This window comes from Amphiprion ocellaris, chromosome 16 (assembly GCF_022539595.1).
Source record: "Amphiprion ocellaris isolate individual 3 ecotype Okinawa chromosome 16, ASM2253959v1, whole genome shotgun sequence".
Taxonomy (NCBI): domain Eukaryota; kingdom Metazoa; phylum Chordata; class Actinopteri; family Pomacentridae; genus Amphiprion; species Amphiprion ocellaris.
This window is the reverse complement of record NC_072781.1, coordinates 3,342,339-3,366,271: the sequence shown is the minus strand read 5'-3', so window position 1 is coordinate 3,366,271 and position 23,933 is coordinate 3,342,339. Positions and strand designations below refer to the sequence as shown.

The following is a 23,933-nucleotide window of genomic DNA, read 5'->3' as shown; positions in this document are numbered from 1 at the left end:
AGACATCAGCTCAGGCTGATAGTTGTGAGAGTGTGAAGCTGAATATCAGATAGTGTCTGTTTGGCTCAGTGAAGCAGCTCCATTGACTGGATAGTAGATTAATTTAATTCCCACGTGAGGACCTATGGGCATGAATCTCTTTAGCTTCAATAAACACTGTAAAATGCACCAAGGCTTCGTGTTTGTGTGGCTCATGGAGGTCGATGGTGTATGATGTGAGATTTGTCTCAGAGGATAATGACTGTGCTAATGATCTGCTGTGTTCAAGGATAATTAGTTTTGGCTCTTCTGGTGGGTTTAAAGGATCAGGAAACGTTTGTTATTGTTTTACAAATTGTCGGGGCGTTTCCCAGTAAGTGGGTCACATGAACTGTACATCAGAGTGAGGAGGTCCTGAGATACAATAGCTGCTGTCCTCTGTTGTAGGGTCTCACTCCTGGAGTTCACTTAAATATAGCATTAAAAAACAAGATAAATCTGGTTTGTTTCCTGCATAGAGGCATTTTTGGAGTCACCTAAAGAGATTTTAGAAAAAAACAACTTCATACCACTTAACCCTCGTGTCGTCCTGCGGGTCAAAATTGACCCGTTTTAAAGTTTGAAAATGTGAAAAAAAATATATTTCCACAGTGAAACTTCTGATGTCCACATTTTAAACATTTTTGGGAACTTTTTGAACATTTCTGGTGGAAAAAAAGAAATGTTAAAAATGTTTCTTAAGAACATTCACAAAAACAATCAACGAAAATCCAGCAAATTTCGCTAGATATTTTTAGGAATTTTTTTGAAGATTTTTACTAATTTTTAAAAAATATTTACAAGAATTTTCTTGCCACATTTTTAAAAAAAATAAAACTTTTAAGGGAAACTTGTAATGAATTATTGAAATTTTCTTCCTGAAGGTTTTGCAAATTTTCAGAAATTTGGGGAATTTTTTTTTGCAATTTTTGGATTTTTTTCAGACAAGGAAACAATATTTTCTGGTGCCCATAAATGAGGACAACAGGAGGGTTAACTTTATTTTATGCTCTATGCCAATGAAAAACATAAAGCCTGGTGAAGCACACTGAAGTATTTCTGATGCTTTCTGTGACATAAAGGAGAAAAATCCATGCACTTAAGGAGTGGTTCTCTATTTTCTGTAATGTAATTTTAGTGAAAAAGACTCTTCATGTCAAATAGCTCTACATGCTGTAACGCTTCCAGTTCTCAGTAATGTGTAAGTAATCTTTTAAGTGCATTTTTGATGCAAAGACAACTGTCTGAGAGGTTTGTAAGTGACAAACAGTAGCGACTGAATTCCATTTATTCCATTTTCCAGTTTGAAAGCCATCCACAGCCCTCTCTCCTCAACACAAACTTCCAAAGGACAATCACATGTGGAATTAATCACGAAAAGGTGATGCGACATGAACAAATGTCACCATAAAATGAGTCAAATTAATCACAATAATAAAAAAAGGATGTGCAGCATAAACTCATTTATTTTCTAATGTTCATCAGAATCCCTGAATCAATTTGTATCCTGCAGTGTCTGAGGTTTGTGTATTTCTACAGTTTGATAGTTTAAAACTGCAGTAGAAGCAGAAAGTGGTTCATTTATCTGCTGCAGCCTCCAGTTGAGGTATTTTATATTTATATCTTTGTTAGGGCGGTGCAGGGATGTTTATAACGCAGCACAACAGACACCTTTGCACAGTTATTTTCTGTCTTTGCCACCAGGTCCTCCAAAGGTCCACAAATCCCAGAGGAAATATTTGCAGTCTAAGAAACAGGAACACTCCCCCCTCCACCTGTCAACAATAATGGATAGTGTTCCCCTTTTTCAGAGTAGTTTCACACCCAGAGGGGCTGTTTGGATGAGGAGTTTCGAATATTGCATTTTCTTTTCAAAACAACATTTTGGCAAAGCAATCTCTGCATAGAGCAGATTAGCATACAGAGAACTCCCAATACGGAATGTGATATTTTCTAATGAAGCCGTAGAACAGGAGTGTCAAACATGCGGCCCGTGGGCCAAAAACGGTCCTCCAGAGGGTCCAATCCGGCCCGCAAAGTGTAAAAATTACAGAGAAGACATTAACTGCAATTTGTAAATTAGTAAAACTATACATTTAAAATAATTTCTAGACCATGACAAGTTGTTTAGATCATAAAGTAAAATACTAGATTGTTCATTGTTCTTTTGTCATTTTGTGTCTCATTTTTCTAATATTTTGAAATATTTTTGTTTTTTTCTTTTTTTTGTCTGACTTTTGTCATTTGTGTCACACTTTTGCCGTTTTGTTTCTCGTTTTTGTCGTTTTGTGTTTCATTTTTGTCTCCCTTGGGTTTGTTGTCTCATTTTTGTCACTGTGTTTTGCTTTATTCATTGTTTTGTGCATCGTGTTTGTCATTATGATTCATGATTTTGTCATTTTTTGTCTCGTTTGTACATTTTTTTCGTCACTGCAACTTTTTAATCAAATTTTTTGTCTCTTTTTTGTTTTGTTTCGTGTCGTTTGTCTAATTTTTTTGTCATTTTGTTTCTCGGTTTTGTTGTTTGTGTCTAATTTTTGTAATATTTTGTCTTTGTTTTTTGTCTTTTTTAAAGTAAAATACTATATTTTTCAGTTCCAGACACCTGTGACTAAATGTTGTGTTCCTTTGTAGACACTCTGTGATCTGTAGGTTTTAATGTGTAAATGATAAACTGAGGCATAATATTGTTGAAATTTAACTTTTATATCTTAAGAAATTTCAGGTTGTTCATGATGTTTTGTAGAACAATAATTCCTTTAATGTGAACATTTTCAGAATGTACTTTTTTGCACTAAAACAAAGGAAACATTTGGAGCTGTGGTTATTTATCAATTATTATGCTGTGATTTCATGGTCCAGTCTACTTGTGATCAAATTGGGTTGAATTTGGCCCCTGAACTGAGTTTGACACCCCTTTCCTTACATTTGGCAAATTTCATTAAAAAGCATCATTATAATAACATGAACTGTTAATTAATCAAGTCTGTGCTTTCATAGACATGATAAATATAGAACATGCATGTGTTAAATATACAGCACCTCATATTTGACAACTGTACCTCCATAAAAATCTAACATTTCACAATAATTACTGCAAAAAGACCCCACAGTATCATGACATTAACCGCTGTTGATCAAATTCTAAGATTTTAATCAAGTAATTTTCTGTTTTCACATTGACACAAAACAATATCTAATAAATACATGTGTTAAATATACAGTACATCTTATTAGACAGCTATACCTTCATAAAATCTAACATTTTAGCCATTAACACTGAGATAAAACCCACAGTATGATGACATTAGCTGCTGTATAATTTGATAAAAGCATGTGTTAAATATACAGTACATCTTATTCGACCGCTATACCTTCATAAAATCTAACAGCCCATCAACTATCCTCTAAAAGCAGCTGTTCCTGATGTGAGCAGGAACAGCTGGTTTCATTCTCCTTCACATCTGTGTTGCCCTTATAGAACATGGTGACCCTGACTTCCTTCTTAGCCATATGGGATCCCTTGGATTTTATCAAAACATGCTATTTTAATGGCTAAAAATAACAACAAAACCTAAAATTGCTCTTTTACCTCTCGTTCCTACCTCTCCCGTTGCTTTCTACTTGCTCTTCTGTCTTCTCATTCCTGCTTCATGTTCTGAAAGCTTCTGAGGTCAAACCTTCGTCTCGTTTGCGTTAAATTCTCCTCGATCATGTTCTGACCTGCTGATCTGTGCAGTAAATCAGTTCTGTCAGCCGGCCAGCTAATGGGAGCCAAGGTTGGGGAACTTTGGCCTCGTTTCTACGGCGGAGTTGAAGAGCAGAAAACACAACCTTGGTAATCAATGCTGTTTTCCTTTCTGCTTCTTGCAGTCTCAGCAGAAGTGCATCGTGATCTTTGCCTTGGTGTGCTGCTTCGCTGTGCTGGTGGCGCTCATCTTCTCTGCCGTGGACATCTGGGGCGAAGACGAGGATGGAATCACGGAGGACAACTGTAGCAGGAACTGCAGGTGAGAACCGAAGAACCACGAACATAAAGTTCAATTTCCTAAAAAGTTGTGCCCTTTTTGTGGACAGAATTAAGAACAGTTCCTCCAAAGTGTGATTTTGTTTTAGAATATTTAATGTAAAGCATTTTTTGAGGGCTGAAATGGTGAAAACATCAAATATTTCACAAGAAAAAAGGCAAAAATGACAGAAAAGTCAGTTTGTGTAACGTAGATGTTTTGTTATTTATTCTGGACATCTCCTACTACTGCTACTACTTACAACTACTGTATATCTACTGTATTAATGTTAAAATTACTCATTAACTTACAAATTTCATCCTACGTGGCTCACTGCCTGCAGTCTTAGAGGAAACACTCAAATCTTTGAGTACAAGTAGTAATACCACAGTTTAAAAGTACTCTGTTAAGAGCAAATGTCTTCTACTACAAACTTTACTTAAAATGAACTACATATTACCAACAAAATGTACCAAAAGTTAAAGGTAAATGCATTAAATATTCACCAAAATGGGCTCTGTTATTGTTCTGTTTTTATAGGTTGGATTACTGGATTATTGTTACAGACGCATTAACATGGAAGCAGCATTTACATATTAAATCTTACTGATTTAGAGCTGATTTTACATATTTTATATGATGTCTGGTGGCTTATTTTGCTGTATAACAACTCATTATGTGTTCTATCATTAATTATAGTACCATGATAGATTTTTAAAGTCTGGTCAGATAAGCTGTCAGATAAATGTACAGAAATGAAAAGTACAATATTCCCCTCTGAAATGCAGAAGCGCCTTCAAGGGGGGACCAGAGGGGGCCATGGCTACCCCAAATCTCATTCTACATCGCAGTATCTTGCTCACTGTAATACCTAAAATGCTGACTGTAAAAACAAACAAAAAATCTGTGAAAAAAAAAAGACAGCAAGTGTGCCGAAAACTATGTAAAGTATGTAAGTGGAATACTGCTATATTCAAAAACTGTGAAAATACTAAATACATTTTAAAAAGAATGGAAAATATGTGTAAAATAACAATATTTGTAGTTGATTTAATAAAAATAAAACCACCCTATGACAAATTTTAAGTAAAAAGTTGCATAAAATTAATATACCCAAGTACAAGTCCCTTAGAATTGTACATAAGTGCAATAGTTTAATAAATTTACCTTGTTAATTTACACCATCAAGATGAAATAAGTCTTAATAATGAGCCATAAATGCATAAGAGGTCTGGTTTGAATTAATAGAGGTAAATAGGATAGAAATACTCTATAAAAAGTTACATCAACCGCAGCCTTAAACAACTTTTAAATTACAGTTTGTTTTTTGCTGATTCAAAATGATTCAAAATGTCTTCATTGCAGCAGATATAACCAAATGGGAGAAATAATTTAGAATTCTTTTTTTTACTTATTGGGGTTTCAGTGTGTAAAGCAGAGCAGTGGAGCAAAATTAACTGTAATATACAAGTTTTTGAGACAATAATGGACATGATTTGGGACTTTTGCTGTGAGCAGCTTCTGTGAAGTAAACTTGTATTTCCTTTATCTCCTTTATTTTCATTTGTGGGGAATACTGAGCCTTTAGTTGTTCATTTATTCCACCAGCTTCCAGTGTTTATAAACTATACAGCAGCTCCAGTCAACTGTCCAACCATCCCTATTATTCATTTTGGTAAATCAGGACAGAACAAATCTGATCCTGAACTGATTACCAGGTTGTTCTGAAAGTTCCTCTAAACCAGACTTTAGAAAGTTTAAAGGATATGGATCCCCAGACATAAAACCACAGCAGCGTGTCCTGCTAGTCCAGAGAGAAAGCAGCTGATGCAGCAGTCCTGTTCTCTTCTCCACTTCCTACTGGTTCCCCTCCATTAGACTCTTATCATTCAATTTAACATTCAGCCTTGAATTACTTCCCCCTCCTCTCCCTTCCTTTGTCCATCCACTCTCTCCCTCTTTTCCTTAAACCAGCCATGAGCAAGCTTTCAGAGAACTCCACCATTCATCCCTCTCTTCCACTTAGGGATGAAAAGTGCAATCCCGACTTGTAAAGCCGAATCGGACTCCTCTTCTCCTCTGAAGGACCCTTAAAGCTCGGGGGAAGAATGAGGGATAGAAATGAGGCGGCGGGAGGGATGATGACTGAGGGACGGTGATCCAGATGGAGGCAGGAGAACAGAGTGTCATGGTGGATCTGGGGTTGAGAGATGAATAGATTCATCAGTTCCAGAAATGAGTGTCAGATTTCCACCGGTTTGTATTGTGACATGCATCATCTGACAGCACTGTGAGGTGTGTAATTAATGATTTCATGAAGCATTTTTGCTCAAAGCAGGTTCAAAATAGAGAAGGTGATCCAATACTGAGGCGGTGCAGTGGAAATTCCTAAAGGTGCTTGTAATTCATCAAAGCCAAAGCATTTAAAGACCTTTTCAGACGTTGGCATTTCAGTCTGAAAAATAATCCAGCAAATCAAGACTCCTGAATAATCTAAACACATCAGACCGGCCTTTTCTGCTTTAAAGCCATTACTGCCCCAACATTTTAAAAAAAAAAGTTTTCTGAGCCTTTTAGCTTCCCAAATAATGACTCAGCAACTTTTTTTGTTTGTAATTTAAACATGTCAGCTGGTTGTTTTGTTGTGCAGATTTCCTTTTAATCTTGGTTTTGTTTGCATAATGAATGATGCTAATCAGGAACTCAAGAACAAGAGACCTTACAAAGGTCGTTTCAAACTGTGTGTCTGCATAGAAAAACAGAAAACATTTCCCTTAGTGATGATTATAGTAGTTTTTTGTGTGTGGCTACACAGATACACTTAATTTCAGCCTCTTCAGCCTGCATTTCTTGGTTGTTGGAGCAAACTGGTCGCATTTCAAACCCTCTCCTCTGATCGTATCCAAAGAGCCAGCAGTCTGATGCATCCCTGGTGTACATGTGTAATTGCCTGGTGTCAGAGGGCTGATAAGACCGTTAGTATTGATCTACAGCTACTTTGTTGAAGGGCAGAAATGATGCTCCGAGAACCAGACTTGACTCATCCCCGAAATCTGTGAAGCAGACGGTCGCTTCTGGATACAACGTTTGAAAACCCTGTTCAGTGTAAATGTGCTTCTTTCTGTCGGTATTCAGGCAGCTTCTCCTATTTTACTGAACAGACATTAAAGAGAAATGATTTTTTTTTTAAATATAGAAAGCAAGATGAAGCTACATGATGCAATGCAGTTATTTAGGATTAAGCTACACTGTAAAAAGTGTATTTGAGCTCTAGTTGAAGTACTATTTCAAATAAATCCCATTGGTCTGCTTTGTGGAAGTTGCCTTACTTCTATGGGTTCTATCAACCTGTGTTATGGTCCAACCTCTAGGGTCAGCTGGATGCAACAAAAATATCCAGATGTTATGGGTTTGGGTAAAGCAATCTATTGCTCAGCAGCAAATTAAACAAAACAGTGATCAAACAAAACAAGACTGGTGGGTGTTGCCAAATCAAAGAACAAAATAAAACCCAAACAAAGGCCAACAGAGTATTTAATCTAGCTAAACTATACTCCCTAGCCAAACTTAACACTCACCACAAGTAACAGAAACTAATAAACAAGTGACTAATGCACAAAACTAACTAAACAAAACCGATGCCTCTAAACACACACATTTAACACACAATACACAAAGACTCAAGTTGCAAAATTGCTTCTCACCAAAGTTAGCGGACTGCTAACAGGAGCCACAGTCTCCACTAAGACTAGTAGCTCCTCACCTAATTAGCAGCTTTTGCTATTTCTATGATATATAATCCATGGAGATTTCACAGTATTTAAACTTTTCCAGAGTCTAACACAGTGAGTTTTATATGCCTGATGTAATTCCATTCTAATCTCTATCTGCCTAGTGAGGCGTAAACAGAACCAGAAAATAATTAGGGTATTGTGTTATTGTTATTTGATTTCCATTAGGGATGTCCAATATTGGCTTTTTTGCCAATAGCTGACATGCCGATATTGTCCAGCTCTCAATTTCTGACTCCAATATCAACCCATACCGATATATGTGGTATACTAGGTTACACACTTCACAATGCAGTTTGATGATGTCATCATTTGTGTGCCGGTAAATGCCAGCGATATCAAGGCATTATTTTATCAATTTTCATAATAGGCAAAAAAAAAAAAAAACTATGTTGACTATATATGTGTGTGTGTGTGTGTGTGTGTGTGTGTGTGTGTGTGTGTGTGTGTGTGTGTGTGTGTGTGTGTGTGTGTGTGTGTGTGTGTGTGTGTGTGTGTGTGTGTGTGTTTTATGCCAATATTGGGCCGATGATACCATTGGGCCGATATTACCGGACATCCGTAGTTTGCATATTTGTTAAACTAAAAGTCTCCAACTTTGTAGATGTAATGTCTGTTGTCTAAACACCTTGATGGCTTTGAAATAACTCATTCATCGCATCACCCTCCTGCTGTGACATTTAGCCTGAAAAGACTCTGGACTTAAGATGTTATGGTGTTTCTTAAAGCCCCCACAAAAGAAAAATGTTGAATAAACATATTATAAAATATTAGGTAAATTAAGTCTATCTAAACATATGACAAGAGCTATGCTCAGTGTTTTAAAGGTAGAATTTTAGTCATCGAATGAGATTTTACTTCAGTCTCTTTATGAATGTGTAAAGTTTATATTATTCTACTAGAAGGCCACCGTTAGTCTTATCAGTTGAGGTAGCAAGTTCAGTTTGACGTGCAACTCTGGTATTTAGTTAGTGCGACTTTGTAGTTAGTATTAATCTGCATGTAAGTGTGTGTGGTGCAACTTAAGTCAGCTCCATTTAACAAACATCTGTTTTACAAGTCGACTAAACTGGAGTTCAGGACAAATAAATGAACATCTGTTACATTCAAGCTCTATGGCAGCAGGTAAATTTGTCTTTTTGTCACAGTATACTGGAGGTTTAAATCTGGAGTCTGGGCTGACATCCTGCACTGGTAGGAACGAGTGTTACACCAATGAGCAATGATCGGTTTTCCAAAGCTGAACAGCAAAGAAAATGTAGAAATGAAGAGTAGTTGGCTACAGAAACTAGAAATATGGATGTAAAAACCTGGGAAGCATCAAAGAAAAATTACTGAAACTCAGCATTCAGAGGAAGGATTAGAGTCTACAAAGGCATCACAAACACACATCAGGTGTAAAAAGAGCAGAGATCACACCGCTCCTGCAATGTCACACTACAAAAACCTCAAATGCATCTTTGCACGTGGCAACACAAAGCTGGCAAAGCTACTGCTAGAATGAGCAAAGAAAATCAGTGTGACAAGTCAAAGAAATGACAGCTGAAGTAATCAAATATCTGCTTTACATGGCTCTGTAACCTGCAACAAGATGGAATACGATACAGACTCAGCAGGTGAGGTAGTATTGATGGGAAAAGGTAAATTATTCAGTTAAAATATTGGAGAACAGCACGGAGCAACGCAACGAAATAAATACTTGTAGTCCACATTCATTAGCGTTAAACACAGTGGATCATTTTAAAACAAATAGCATTTAATTAAGAAATCTAAATTTACATCCTGAGTGTGTTTACTCTGACAGCAGTCTTTTGGTGGATGAAATGGAAGCGAGCAGCGAGCAGCGAGCAGAACAGCAGCTCCTGTGATCGTCATATTAATGTCCTCGCTGCTGTACACCCAGAGCTCAGGGCGGCTCAGGAAAGGCTGGATAATTTATATCAGATGTCACCAACTGACTCGGGGACGCTGAGATTTCCAGCATGAACCTGAGCTCTTACTCTGATTCTACTTACTCATCGGCATCTATATGTAACTGGCACTATAACTGCGGTTTGCAGCCGAGTGTGAAGCGGCAGGGATGCAGATCAGCACCTCCAAGTCCGAGACTGGAAACGGTTCTCTGCTGGAAACCGGTGGGTTGCTCTTTCCGGGTTGAGGGGGAGTTGCTTCCCAAGTGAAGGAGTTCAAGTATCTCGGGATCTTGTTCACAAGTGATGGGAAAATGGAGTGAGAGATAGACAGGCGGATTGGTGCAGTGTCAGCAGTAATGCGGGCGTTGTACTGAACCGTTGTGATGAAGAGGGAGCTGAGCCGCAAGGAGAACGTCCGATTTACCATCCATCTACATTCCAACCCTCACCTATGGTCATGAGCTCTGGGTAGCGACTGAAAGAACAAGATCGCAGATATAAGCAGCTGAAATGAGCTTCCTACATAGGGTGGCTGGGCTCGGCCTTAAGCTTGTTTTATGCTTGACGCATCTGCAAGGTCCATGTGGCTGGGTGCGGACGAATTACGTCATTTTGGCAACCATGCCCCCTCACACGACCCCTCTCAAGCGGAAAATTTCTATGTTGAGCACCTCCAAATTTTTCTAACAGCGTAGACGGAGACATGCAGAAAACTGGCAAGAAAACAGAAGCTCTGAGCAGCAGAAGTTACAATACAGTCATTTATACGATTCATCACACAGAGATCACCGTGACAACCGGGTTGTGAATAGTTCATGGCATGAAATTAAAACTAACTGCTGAAATGCAACTATTCAGTAAAATGCCATGTTGTAAGTGATGTAAACAATGGAAAACTTCTACTCTAGTTTAGTACTAGAGTAGAAGTGTGTTTACGATACACTGCCCCCTGCAGTTTGGGAGCAGACGCCGCATGGAGTGTAAAATGACACGATTTCCAAGCGTCTCATGTCCAAGTGGCACGTTTGTGCAGAAAGCATAACCCAGCCTTAGAGATAGGGTGAGAAGCTCAGACATCCGGAGGGAGATCAGAGTAGAGCTGCTGCTGCTTCACCTCTTAAGGAACCAGTTGAGGTGGTTTGGACATCTGATTCGGATCCTCCAGGGAGACTTCCTTTGGAGGTTTTCTGAACACATCCACCTGGGAGGAGACCCAGAACCTACTGGAGGGATTATATATCTCATCTGGCCTGGGAACGCCTCCGGATCCCCCAGGAAGAGCAGCTAAAATTGACTCGGCCTTGGCAGCGCTGCAACAGAGTGAAATATATCCTTATTTTTTGGGAATGAGTGAGCCAACTGTGCTCACCTGCCTGGATGTGCTGTTAGAAATCCATTACCATTCAGTGCCAGAGATTCCACATTCAGACGCCTGCCTCTTGTATGTACACACACACTGTGAAGTTTACACCGCTCAGCTGCTGAGGCTGAATCACACCCATGAGTGAGTGAAGAAACATCGTCTGCATAAATCAATGAATCCTCTGTAGGAAGAAACATCCACCGCCTGCCCGCTTTCCCCACCTTTAATACCAAACCCTGTCCGGCTGTTTGAACGAGTCACAATCACTATTCATCACAGCTCAGTGCCATTACAGTGGACTGAGAGGATCCTTCTCAGAATAACATTACCCCTCCTCCTCCTCTTCAGTCTTTTCCATTCATCTTTGTTTTTCCATTTTTTGCTACAGCTGTCCTAGTTTTATCTATACAGAACAAATGCACCATGTGGCGTAAATCTTCTCTATAATTTCATCACAGCTCAGTGTTTTGGTTTCTTTTCATTTCGCTCGCTCTGTGACTGACAGACGGGAGAAACAAAACTCCCTCTCTTTCCTCGTGATCATCCCAAACTCTGCTTCACCGAACACATTGACCGCCGTTTCCACGACACATCAGCACGTTATGATCACACAAAGATGCCAGTTTCTGCAGTTTGACCTGTGGCAGCTTTCCAAAACCTGACTTTGCTTTGCTTGCACCAAAAGCACATTTTTCAAGCTGTTAGCTGGCAGCCGGCCTCTCCATGTGATGCCGCTACATTATCACCTGCAGCACTCGATCCCACCAGCGTGCCCTTGAGTCGAGCACTCCATGGACTCTGAGCTGTCAGTGTTTGGCTCAGCCCTGTGCTCTTATTACTCTGAATGCAGCCATGAATTTCAAACAAAATAAGTCTTTAATATGATAAGCTTATCTCAGAATCAACAAATAAACAGTTTACTTGGGAATTAAATGAACACAGCTTCATCTACTAGGTTTAAAGTGCAACAGTGTGTGAAACTGCTGCGCCGACGCTTGAACCAAAAATAGATTTTATCATCTGGCTGAGAGCAACAATCAAATAACACAACCACAACAAGGCAGCTACAGCAGTGCAGGAGCTCATTTTAAATGTGCACTAATCAGTCTTGTTGAGTCAAATGGTTCATGGAAAGTAAAAGACAAACAAGGACTCTGATCATTCCAGACTGGATGTTAAACTGCAATTTTCTGAACAATTTACTGTTTTTGTCTTTTTAAATTACAGATAATGTCTGGTAAAATCACAGAAACAAAAACAACAACAAAAAAAAAAAAAACAGAACAACAAAACATGTAATTTTTCACTTGTATTTTTAAAATCATGTGTGATAATTTTTAAAAATGGCAGATAATTTTAACTGATACATTACAGATTTTCCCTGTTCCATTAATTTACAGATAATGTCTGGTAAAATCACAGAAAAAAAGTATTAATCTACATGTTATCCACAAAAAAGTAACAAGCCAAAACTGTAAATAACATCCATATCCAAAATATGCATTTTAACAAACAGTATTTATTCTACTATATCACTTGATTGTAAAATTACAAAATTTTTGCTACATTTAAATCTGAAAATTTGTCATTATTTTACAGGTATTTGATGTTATTTGAAAAAAAATCTTGTGTGATCATTTGTAAAAATTTATTTTACAGATTTTCCTTGTTTTATTAAATTGAAGATAACATATGGTAAAATCACTGGAAAAAAATTATTAACTGTTGATCGTACAAAAAAGTATACTGTCTAAAACTGTACATAATGCTCACAAAATAATAACTGATAATAATAATAAATTGTTCTTTTAAAATGTATGACTATAAAAATATATGTGTATTTTTTATTTTACAGATATTTATATTAATGATTCAAAAATGATGACGATTTTTCACTGTCTTTTTTACATTTTCCTTTTATTAAATCACATATAACATCTACTTAAATCACAGAAGAAAACTATTAATTTACACATTGACCGTAAAAAAATAAACAAAAATAAAATTGTTCACTTTGTCCATGTCTAAAATCTGTATCGTTTTGTCTTTTTACAAGTAATCATTTGTTCTTTTACAATGTTTGACTGTAAATTATACAGTTTTACTGTATTTAAATGATCTAAAAGGATCATATAGATACTTTACAGTGAGTATACGGTATTCCATCTTTTGCTGAGGTTTTTTTTTGCAGTCTTTCTGCCGGTTGTTGTTTTTGTTTTGTTTTGTTTTGTTTTGTTTTGTTTTACAGTGGATACAGGCGATTCTAGAGACTAACTGAGCATTTAGCTGCTTCAGATCCAGATATTTCTCTCAGAATGAAGAAAGACCAAAGCCAAAGCTGAGAGAATATTTGAATTTCATTTGTTGTCTGAGCAGAATACAAATGAGAGAGTGTTTCATTGGGTTCTGGTGGAGTGTCGATGTTCAGCTGTCAGCTTTATGAAGTGATAACACTGCCTGTCAATATTTCATTACAAGCTTGTTATACTGAACCAGAAAGGTCGAAAGATTCTGTTACTCTGCTTCAGACTGTCTGTAGGAAACCAGACATCACTTCCAGATGAGGAAAATATAGATTGAAGAATTTATTGTTGGACTGTAGAAAATGCAACGAGGAATAGTTGTTGTTTTGTTATTTTTCCTTCAGGTAGTTACTCAGGTAAAAGGGAGTGTAGAGTGAGAGCAGGACTAGAAACAAAACAAACTCTACTGAATATTACTACCACATGAGCCATCTGAACCGCCTGAGAGCAGAGTGGTGCAGTGTCCTGATTTGATGGATGATTTTCAGCTGTGCAGGTGATTCAGAAACACAAGCAGAGAGACTCAGTCAATTACTCAAACCCTGATTCAGATCACAGCTCGCTCTGCTTGAAATCTAATTTGCAATGAACAAATGACACAATCTGACATAATACTATGTTTTTCATTTTTAACTAGGCTGTAGCATCATGACACATGACTATTCAGGGATAAACCAAATCTTCAGGCAACCAACCAGCAAATTTCATTCTTAATTCAATCAATTTCTGAGTAATAATGTCGTTATTTGGGCAAAGATCACATAAAATAACATGAAACCCCAATAAAAGATAACTAGAAATACTAAATAAGACACAATAAAATGAGAAAATTATGGGAAAGGATGCTTAAAAAAAAAATCATCCTTTTCCAGAACAGGATGTTTAATAAATAAGACACAAAACAGAAAAAATAAAAATAACACAAAAATGGCACAAAAAGACACAAAATGACACGGAGAGGAGTTAAAATGTCATGAATATGACACAAAACAGCACAAAATGACACAAAAAGACACAAAAATGACATGGACAGGTGTTAAAATGACATGAAAATGACACAGAAATGGCACAGAAAGACATAATGATGCAAAAGGATGCGTAAATAACAAAAATGGCACAAAAAGACACAAAATGACATGGAGAGGTGTTAAAATTACATGAACATGACACAAAACGGCACAAAATGACATAACAGGATGCTAAAACACTACAAAAATGACACCAAATGACAGAAAAAGACATAAAATGATGTAAAAGGATGTGTAAATAACCCAAAACTAACAAGTAAGATGCAAAAATGAAGCTGAAAAGATGAAAAAAAATAGACAGATATAAAAATGACACAAAAAGGGCACAAAAAGACACAGAATGACATGGAGAGGTGTTACAATGACATGAATATGACACAAAAAGACACAAAATGATGCTAAAACAACACAAATTTGACACAAAAATGACATGGAGAGTTGTTAAAATGACATGAAAATGACACAAAAATGGCACAAAAAGACATAAAATGATGCAAAAACACCACAAGAAAAAGAAAAAAAGACAGAAATTACAAAAAAAAGATGCTTAAGTAACCGAAAAAGACACAAAAGTGACATGGAGAGGTGTTAAAATGACATGAATATAACACAAAAATGGCCCAAAAAGACATAAAATAATGGGTAAATGACACAAAAATGACAAGTAAGATTGTATTTTTACTGTAATCTTATTGTAGTCCATGAATCACACGGATAAATTCCTGGTTCTGTTACTTTCCTGCATCACATTTCATCCACAGACTCAACCAACCACTGAAGTGCAGCAGAATCTACATCTGAGCTGTTCACCCTCGCCGAACAGCCTCTCTCCAGTTTGTGTTTTGTTTTTAGATCCAGCTGACAGAAATCGATAGCCTTAGCCAGATGCAGGGAGATTGTGGGGAGCGCTGGAGCTTGATAATAGCCTGCAGATCCAGACCTGCCACTGTTAATTCAGACTATCGACTGTAGTGCTAATGCCCCTGTCATTTTTAAAGCATTCTGCTCAAATACAAACCGGAGAGTCTCAGGATTGCCAAAGTGGTATGCAGAAAACACTGAAATACAAAACAACTAGCAGTAAGAACATTTTCCCCTGATTTAACTTTCAGTTTTGTTGTAAGAGACTCTCAAGTAGAGTGTTTGGAGAACAGAGCTGTATTATACTCTTTGCAATCCACATTATCTGACATACAGGAGAGTTCTATTGCCTCTGTGCATGATTGTATGTATATGATATTACCCCAGACTGCTGATGATCACATTAAATCCCCAGACTGCTGAGAATTACATTAAATCGCACCATGTGATAGCAGAGAGAGTCATGTATATAAGAAACTGGCAAGAATACAGCAAAGAACTGTCATTTTCCCCTGACTAACAGTAATAGAATCTGCCCTGCTGACAACTCTGCGCATCAGTCTTCAATTATCCTCAGCCCTTGCTACAGGCAACCTATATGAGATTTAATGATACTTGATGGAATCAAGGGCATGTATGGCCCTGAAATCTTGATTTCTCTCATTAAGTTAATGATTCAGAGAAAGAGGAAGAAGGATCATTTGTCATGGGGCAGTATGAAACTAGAAATACAACCTAATTTCGCTGCCACTAGATCTCATAATAATTCCACCGCTAATGCAAACAGATAATTGCTTTGTGAGAGGCCATAAACCCCGCATTAATTCCTCCTGCATTTTTCCATTAACAGGTCTCTATAGTGGAGCCTAATGATGCTTTTGCGGCTTTTTCCGTCTTCTTTAAGGCGGCTTCGATGTATGTTTTCCTCCTTGCAGTTACTGTTTTTTGTTCTTGCTGTTTTCCACAGAGTAGTGCTTGTAGAGAACATCCCAGAGGACATCTCCTTCTTGGACAACGCCACCTCCCACCTCCCCCTGTCAGCAGGACTGTACAGTTTACTGGACAAGGCCATCCGGGCGGTAGAGATAGTTTCCCCACTGTGGCTGCTCAACTCCTCGGATTATGAGTCCAGCTTCCAGCCTGCTGCCAGACAGGTAAAACAAGAACAAGCCCACAGAGACTGAAGTTTCTTATTCTCTATGTCTGCTCCATTATGATCATTATTGGTGAAATAAGCACTGAGATCCTTTAATCATTAATTCAGTATTCATTATATATAAAGATCCTGCATTTAAAATCTTGCTTTAGTCCAAGTATAGACACATACCATGAAAACCACATCAAAATCTCAAACTAAAGCGTTCCTTCCACTCAAAAAAAAAGTTACCCCTGAGTGATATTTTATACTAGATTTTAGGTTTTAAGAGCTTATAAGCAGCATTTTACTGTCAGCTTCGTCTAACTATATGTGGTTAGTAAATAACAGAAAAATGACAAGGAAGATGCAAAAATGAAGCTAAAAAATGCAAAAAAAAATAGACGAAGAGATAAAAATGGCACAAAAAGACATAAAATCACATGGAGAGGTGCTAAAATGACAAGATATAACACAAAACAGCACAAAATGACACAAAAGTATGCTAAAACACCACAAAAATAACATAAAAATCCAGCAAATTTCGCTGGATTTTGGTTGATTTTTTGTGAATGTTCTTAAAGAAAATATTAGAAGTTTCACTGATATATATGGAATCACTTTAGATATTTTAAAGATTTTTTTGGGGGAAGATTTTTACTCATTTTTTGAAAATATTTACAAGAATTTTCTTGACAAATTTGGGGGATTTTTTTAAAGTAAAATTTTCAAGGGAAACTTTTAAAGAATTATTGGAATTTTCTTCCTGCAGGTTTTGCAAATTTTCAGAAATTTGGGGATTTTTTTTGCTGAATTTTTGGATTTTTTTCAGACAAGGAAACAATATTTTTTGGTGCCCGTAAATGAGGACAGCAGGAGGGTTAATGATGGATTTAACTGTACTCCAAGAGATTTTCCGTGGATTTTTGTGTTTCCATCCCTTGACTCATGCTTTTCAGTAACCTTTTCACAGAGTTGTTCGGAGTGTTGTTTCGTCTTCATGGTCTAGTTTTAACCAGAAGTGCTGATTCACCACTGACTGCACCTCACAACCCTGGAGTACTTTTTATAGGCACCGTATAAATACTTGATCAAAACAAAACTCTACAAAAAAAAGGAGACAAGACATCACAGTAGCTGTCTATGGACAAGTGCACTGTGGGAAATGTAGCACAAAAATAGCACGTAAATGACTTGTGATGGTACCACAATAAACAGGAAATCTAAGCACTGAGTCTGAAGTCTGTCTAATCTGAATCCACAGAGAGTGAATTTCATGTGACAGCCGTGGTCTGTTGGTGTGTCTCCCTCAGGGCAGAGCTCTGCTGTCCAGGCTGCAGGGGCTGAAAGCCAAGGGAGTCCAGCTGAAGATCTCCAGTGGGATGATTGACTCGACTGAGCTCAAGATACTCGCCAAACACTGTCAGCTCTCACTTTTACTGTTTCATACAATCTGCCTGTTTGCATCCAAACATGCCGCGGCTTAGTGCTGCTCGTTTAATCTGTTCGCGCCCCATTGTTCTGGTCACTTCTTTCAGTCTCTTTCCCTTCATCTGTTTTGAGTTTCATTTTCTTGCTTTATCCTGTCTCCGCCTGCAGCCACATCCATCTTTATCTTTCTCTTTGCCTCACATGCTTTGTATTTATTCCTGTCTCTTATCTAATCTCTTTTTTGTTCTCTCTTTCGCTCTCACTTTTCATTTCTAGATGCTGAGGTCCACTATGTGAACATGACAGCGTTGACCAAAGGCAACCTCCACTCGTCCTTCTGGGTGGTCGACAGGAAACATTTCTACTTCGGCAGTGCCAGCATGGACTGGAGATCTCTAGCCACAGTATCGTAGACCCACAACACGCCACGACACACAGTGAAACACAAACACTTTAGCACAGGCTGCGGCAGAAAACAATACAATCTGTAACTTCACAAATCATCTCAATTCAGTCCTCCTGTTGAAGTTATTAGTTATCTTTCACACAGTCTGGTGTCATTTTCTGTCCAACTCTGCAGATTTACATAAGATTTAATTAGAGAGCAATTTCAATAATGGTCCACTGGCTCAGACTTACAAAATGTAAGTGTGTAAATAAGAAAACTGGTTAATGTGACTCAGAGAGAAACGTAGATGGAGATGATGGGCAGGATTTTTGCTGATGATGGTGGAAATAAAAACAACACTCACGAGGATAATTACAAATATACTGATGTAAATGTTTGCCATCTCTGTGCTTCCGGTTCTCTAAAAGGTTTGTGTTTGTTCTCCAGAGGAAGGAGCTGGGGGTGGTGGTGTACGACTGCAGCTGTCTGGCTCTGGACCTCCACAGAGTGTTCAGCCTCTACTGGGGGCTCCAGTATAAAGACTTCATCCCATCCTTCTGGTCCAAGCGCCTGTTTGCCCTCTACAACAGGGACGAACCACTGGAGCTCACGTTTAACAGCACCAAAGCTCAGGCCTACATCTCTGTAAGTGGCGATTACAGCTTCAGTTTGTATTCTACATTAACGCAAAGGAGAAAAAAATGATTGTTTTTTTTCACAGTAATGCCCGCACAATGTCTGAAATAATGGTGGAAGGACAAGGTTCATGACACTTATAGAAGGAAAGGCTTGGATTGCAAAAGCCCCCAAAATATGTTCAAAGAGATATTTGACATAAACAGATCACTTAAAACAGTAGACAGCTGCCAGTTTTTGACTTCATTATTACTCCACCAAGTAGTTATGTGACGATTGGCGTACATTTGTCCTTCTGTTAATCTGTCTGCCTGTGCACAACATTACTCAAAAACGGACCAACGGATTTGGATGAAAATATCAGGGAAAGTCAGAAATGGCACAAGGACCACCTGATTAGATTTTGGTGGTAATGTGACTTATAATCTGGATCCATGGATTTATTAAAGATGTCTGTATCATTGTGAGATAGCGGCACGGCGTCGCTGTAACCATGACAACAAATGAATGCTACGTCAGCTGCCTGCTGATGATCACATGATTGCGATCTTACTACAAATCCTCCGCTGCGGACTTATCAGGACTTATCAGTTAATTAATACTTAACTATAACTAATAATTAACACTTAATACAAGGAACAATTGATTAAATTGTTAATTTCTGAGTCCCATCAATTCCTGCTGCTCACTACATATTTTAGCTCACACAATTTGGTATTCGTACATCATGTACACATGCATAAAACATACATGTGCTAAGCGCAAGGTCATTTTGTTTGTGGGTACATCTATATTAAATGGCCACATTCTATGTTGCCGTGATTTCTGCCACAAATTTTTCAAGATTTCAGCTGTCGGAAATGATACGACTGAGCAGCCTTGATGAAGTACTGCGCTGTCTGAGTGCTTTTCTTGTTGATTCTGCAATCATTCGTTTGTATATGTCACCTAAAACGATACTTTATAGGCACAAGTAATCAACCACAAAATACATTAGATATCAGCCTTCATTTTCCTTCTATTTCCACTCTGAAGTATATTGCATTTAAAATGCAATAAAACTAAGTGTTTAACTGTTTGTGTAATTCATTTCATTTGAAGTGAGACTGCAAAAAGTGTTTTTCAACTACAGTTGAAGTAGTTTTGCATAAATCTCTCTTATCTTTCTGATTTAGTTGAGGCAGTTTAATGGATTCTATCAACTAGAAATTACATTTTGTCCCTTTTGTATTTGAATTTCAGCCAAAGAGTGAAAATTAGGTTCATTTATTCTTTAGCACTGTGCATCTGACATATACGTTTCTTCAAAATGTTCTGCTGTAATTCAATCTTTGTTAGTATCACCGAGTATAGAACAGCAAGTCTAATGACAAAATCATGTTTTACAATTTACATTTGAGTAAAACAAATACTCAGGTTGGAAAACTTGGAAACACTGACTTTCCCTAAAACAAAATTGCAGCATTTGAAAGGACTCAAGTGATTTAGGTACACATCTCAGGTAAACTATTTACTCTTACTTGTTAGTGTTATTTGGATGAACTTGTAAACAACTGAAGCAATTAAATTAAGTTGGTCCAAGAATTTTCTTTTTCAGTGAAGAACAGACAATTTAAATGTGACATTCTGTGTTTGAGATGTGAGGAACTAACAGTCATTATTTCTGCCATTTGGACATAATCAATCATGAAAAGCACACAAGTAATAAGTCATGTGAATGAAAGGCTCATTCCATTTAGATGTTTCACTTCAAGGACTACTGCCACTAAATTATTTTAATATGTGGCATCACAAGAAGCACATGTGTAACTAATAACATTATAAACAACCGCAGGCTGTTGAAATGAACTAGTTTCAGAGCTCTAGGACTCAGTGTACTGACTCACTCTCATGATTCAGCAAGAAAACGGTAAAACCCACACACTGCTGAGCTTCCACAATATTTTATTGATAAGTCGCTATCATGACTTACCAGAACTGGAGCTAAAATCACCCCATTCATGACTCACTGTACAAGAGCGCACACTCTTATTTGACATTTATTTTTTTCTGTTTCACAAGTGTGTAAATGTTTGCCTCAATAAAATGACACAAATTGTATTATGTGATTAGAAAGTAGTGCACTCCCTACAGACAATCCAATTTTCCTTCCATTTTGTTTTAGACACAGCCTGAGTCACAAACAGGTGTTTGGAGTTCTGCTGATTGACCAGATTCATGATGCAGCCACAGCATATTGGAATTATTGGAATTATGAGCTTCTGATTCGTAAATAACATTCACATGAACATTCAATTTGCAATTATGACTGGAAAATGAAACTATCTGAATGCATCGATATCCTACTGGGAGGTTAACAAAACCTGCATTTCATGGCAACTCAAAATTTGGAAATTCCCATACCTGACTGGGAAGAATCACAGAAAATTCCTCCACTTAGCAACTCAGGAAAGATTTCTCAACCTCAGCATTTAATGTCATCCTCCAAAATAGTAGTTTCCACAGTAACATGAAAGTTAATACAGCTTCTCTACTTCTAAGGAGTTTAATGTTAAAAAATATTAGACAATGTACTTTTTCCAGATTTTCTGCTTCTGTTTTTTTAGTTAGCTGAACTACGTGTCTGTGGACATGTTGTTCATAGAAATACAACAGAGTCCAATGAATGTGTGGAGTTTGAGAAATGGTGGAATTTCAAGATCTGACTTCCTCGTTCTGAGGTACATTGAATGCATCATAATACTGTGATAAAAAAACAAAGAAATCTGAGTGCCTCACACCAATCAAGTACTGTTGTTCCCAGTGATTAAACACTAATTAAAAACACATGGTGTTGCTATTATCACAGTAAAATATTTCAGTCTGAGTGCCAGATGTCACTTACAGACCATAGAAACCTTTCCCATCTCTAACATCCATCCTATATATATGAAGTGAGCGCAGTCTCAGCTCCAGTTGAAGCTGGGTTCTTCTATGTTGGGATTTCTGTGAGGTCATCGATTAGACTGACAAAGGTGTGATTTTTTCCACTTTAACAGGTACAGCAGGAGAGTGTGGGTGACGTCAGTGAAGCACAATCTGTATAGTCCTCAGAGGAGGTCTAATCAGGCAAAATAACTGCAGACACCTGTGTGGATGCACCTCGGCTCTGCAGGACCTTTAAATGGAGCAGAACCATCAGCTGCATCTGTGCTTTTACTGAATGACAACTCAAAATTTCTGGAGTGAAAAAGGCCTGTTGTGAGAAACTATCTACAATACAGCTGAAATCAGACATGCATATTCAGGTTTTTTAGTAAGGAGCTCTAACCTAAAATGTGCAGACTGTAAATATAGACTTACACCCATCAGCCACAACATTAACACCACTTGCCTATTACTGTGCAGATGCTCCATCAGACTGAGCTATGGAAAATTTGAAGGTCAAATCAACACCTTGAAAACCTTTGTCATGGTTCTAGAAACCATCCCTGAACAATTTTTACAGGCAGCGTTACCCTGCTGAAAGAGGTCACTGCTATCACCCATGAAGGGGTGTATGATCGTATTTCAGAAAGTGCCCGACCTCACCCACAAACAAGGCACTCCCATTGACTGTATACTATCAAGCCTTATGTAACTGTCCACAAAAACTCAAATGTCATAAATCCCACTTGGTTAGTTGCCATTTTCAAAGTGATGAAGACGTCATGCATGCTGTTGAGGAGTTTCTGGAGTCTCAGGATGTGACCTTCTGCTACAGATACCGAAGCTTGAACATCGGTTGACCAAGTGCATTGAAGTTAAAGGAGAATATGTTGAAAAAGGAATACAGTCATTTTCTAATGGTCATTTAGGTGAACGATGATGATGAGAGATGAGATAATGTAAACAGTGTTGATGATCACTGCTGTAAATCTGCATATAAAGACTCCTTTGAGTCACTTTGGTCATTAAAATTGTTGCTCTCAAGCTTATTTGTTTGTTTCTTTAGAGAAGGATCCATTGTTGTGCACCCTCTGACCCACAGCACTTCCTAACGATCTTTGCTGCCTTACCTCCTTTTGACAGAGTTCGCCAGATGTTTTCATCCCTAAAGATCGCAGCACCGATCTGGAAGCCATTTCCAGGGTCATCCAGGAGGCTCGACATTTCATATACATCTCCATTACTGACTACCTGCCGCTCCTCGGCAGCAGGACCCACAGGTTAGAGGCCGCTCGGCCGCTGTACAATGATTTAGCAGGCAGTTATCATTAAAAGCTTAGATTCCCAGCTTTGATTTGGACGATTAGACTCCGTATCCCTTTGGCTGTGTGCCCATGTTTGTGTCTTTGTTGGTGCCAAGGTACTGGTCTCGTATCGACGGTCTCATAAGAGAGGCTCTGATCCTGAGGAAGGTGCGGGTCCGTCTGCTGATAAGTTTCTGGGAAAAGACTCATCCACTTACTTTCAACTTCATCTGGTCCCTGAGGAGTCTGTGCATGGAGCAGGCCAACTGCTCGCTGGAGGCTGTGAGTTGAAGGCCACTGTGAGCTATTTTCGACTCTGTAGATGTACTTTATCAATGCTTACTGCATCACTGTGTGTGTATTTGTGTATGTGTGTAGAAGTTCTTCAACCCCAGAATGCAGAGGGACGGCACCGTTCAGGGAATAAACCACAACAGGTTTATGGTTACAGACAGAGCCATTTATTTAGGTGAGCTCATTGACTAGACTTTATGACTGTGGACCGTATGTCTCTGCTCACTTCGTGCACATCTACTTTTCAGTGGATTTAAAGGAACAGTTCTTCTTTAAGAAGATCAATATCTAAAAGGGAAATTAGGCAGAAGGAAACACTGAACCTGGCTCTCTCTGCAAGTCAAAAATACACTCAACACACCCAATAAGCGTTCATTTTCACCATCTAGCTTAACTTCTATCTTATTTGTTTAATCAATGCACAAACTGTAATTTGAAAATTCCTATTTCGGTGTTATAAGAACATATATGGTGCAGCTACTCCACAATTTATAGCCACAGTTTAGATCCACTGACAATTTATTACCACAAATTGTATTTTTTTTTTACACTAT

General features: G+C 38.0%; 1 protein-coding gene across 4 annotated transcripts in view; it reads left to right on the top strand.

The window, feature by feature from the left end:
• LOC111563987 (inactive phospholipase D5-like) overlaps window positions 1–23,933 on the top strand; it is an 84,086-nt gene that overhangs the window by 55,074 nt on the left and 5,079 nt on the right. For 2 of the 4 annotated variants that reach the window (XM_035944960.2, XM_023263295.3), the window contains exons 2-9: window positions 3,892–4,028; window positions 16,252–16,438; window positions 17,733–17,841; window positions 18,127–18,254; window positions 18,686–18,883; window positions 22,925–23,061; window positions 23,202–23,367; window positions 23,464–23,554. In XM_035944960.2, the coding sequence (XP_035800853.2) occupies window positions 3,892–4,028; window positions 16,252–16,438; window positions 17,733–17,841; window positions 18,127–18,254; window positions 18,686–18,883; window positions 22,925–23,061; window positions 23,202–23,367; window positions 23,464–23,554 (1,153 nt within the window). The remainder of the gene's footprint in view (window positions 1–3,891; window positions 4,029–16,251; window positions 16,439–17,732; window positions 17,842–18,126; window positions 18,255–18,685; window positions 18,884–22,924; window positions 23,062–23,201; window positions 23,368–23,463; window positions 23,555–23,933) is intronic. The other 2 variants (XM_055018766.1, XM_035944961.2) reach the window with 1 other exon arrangement.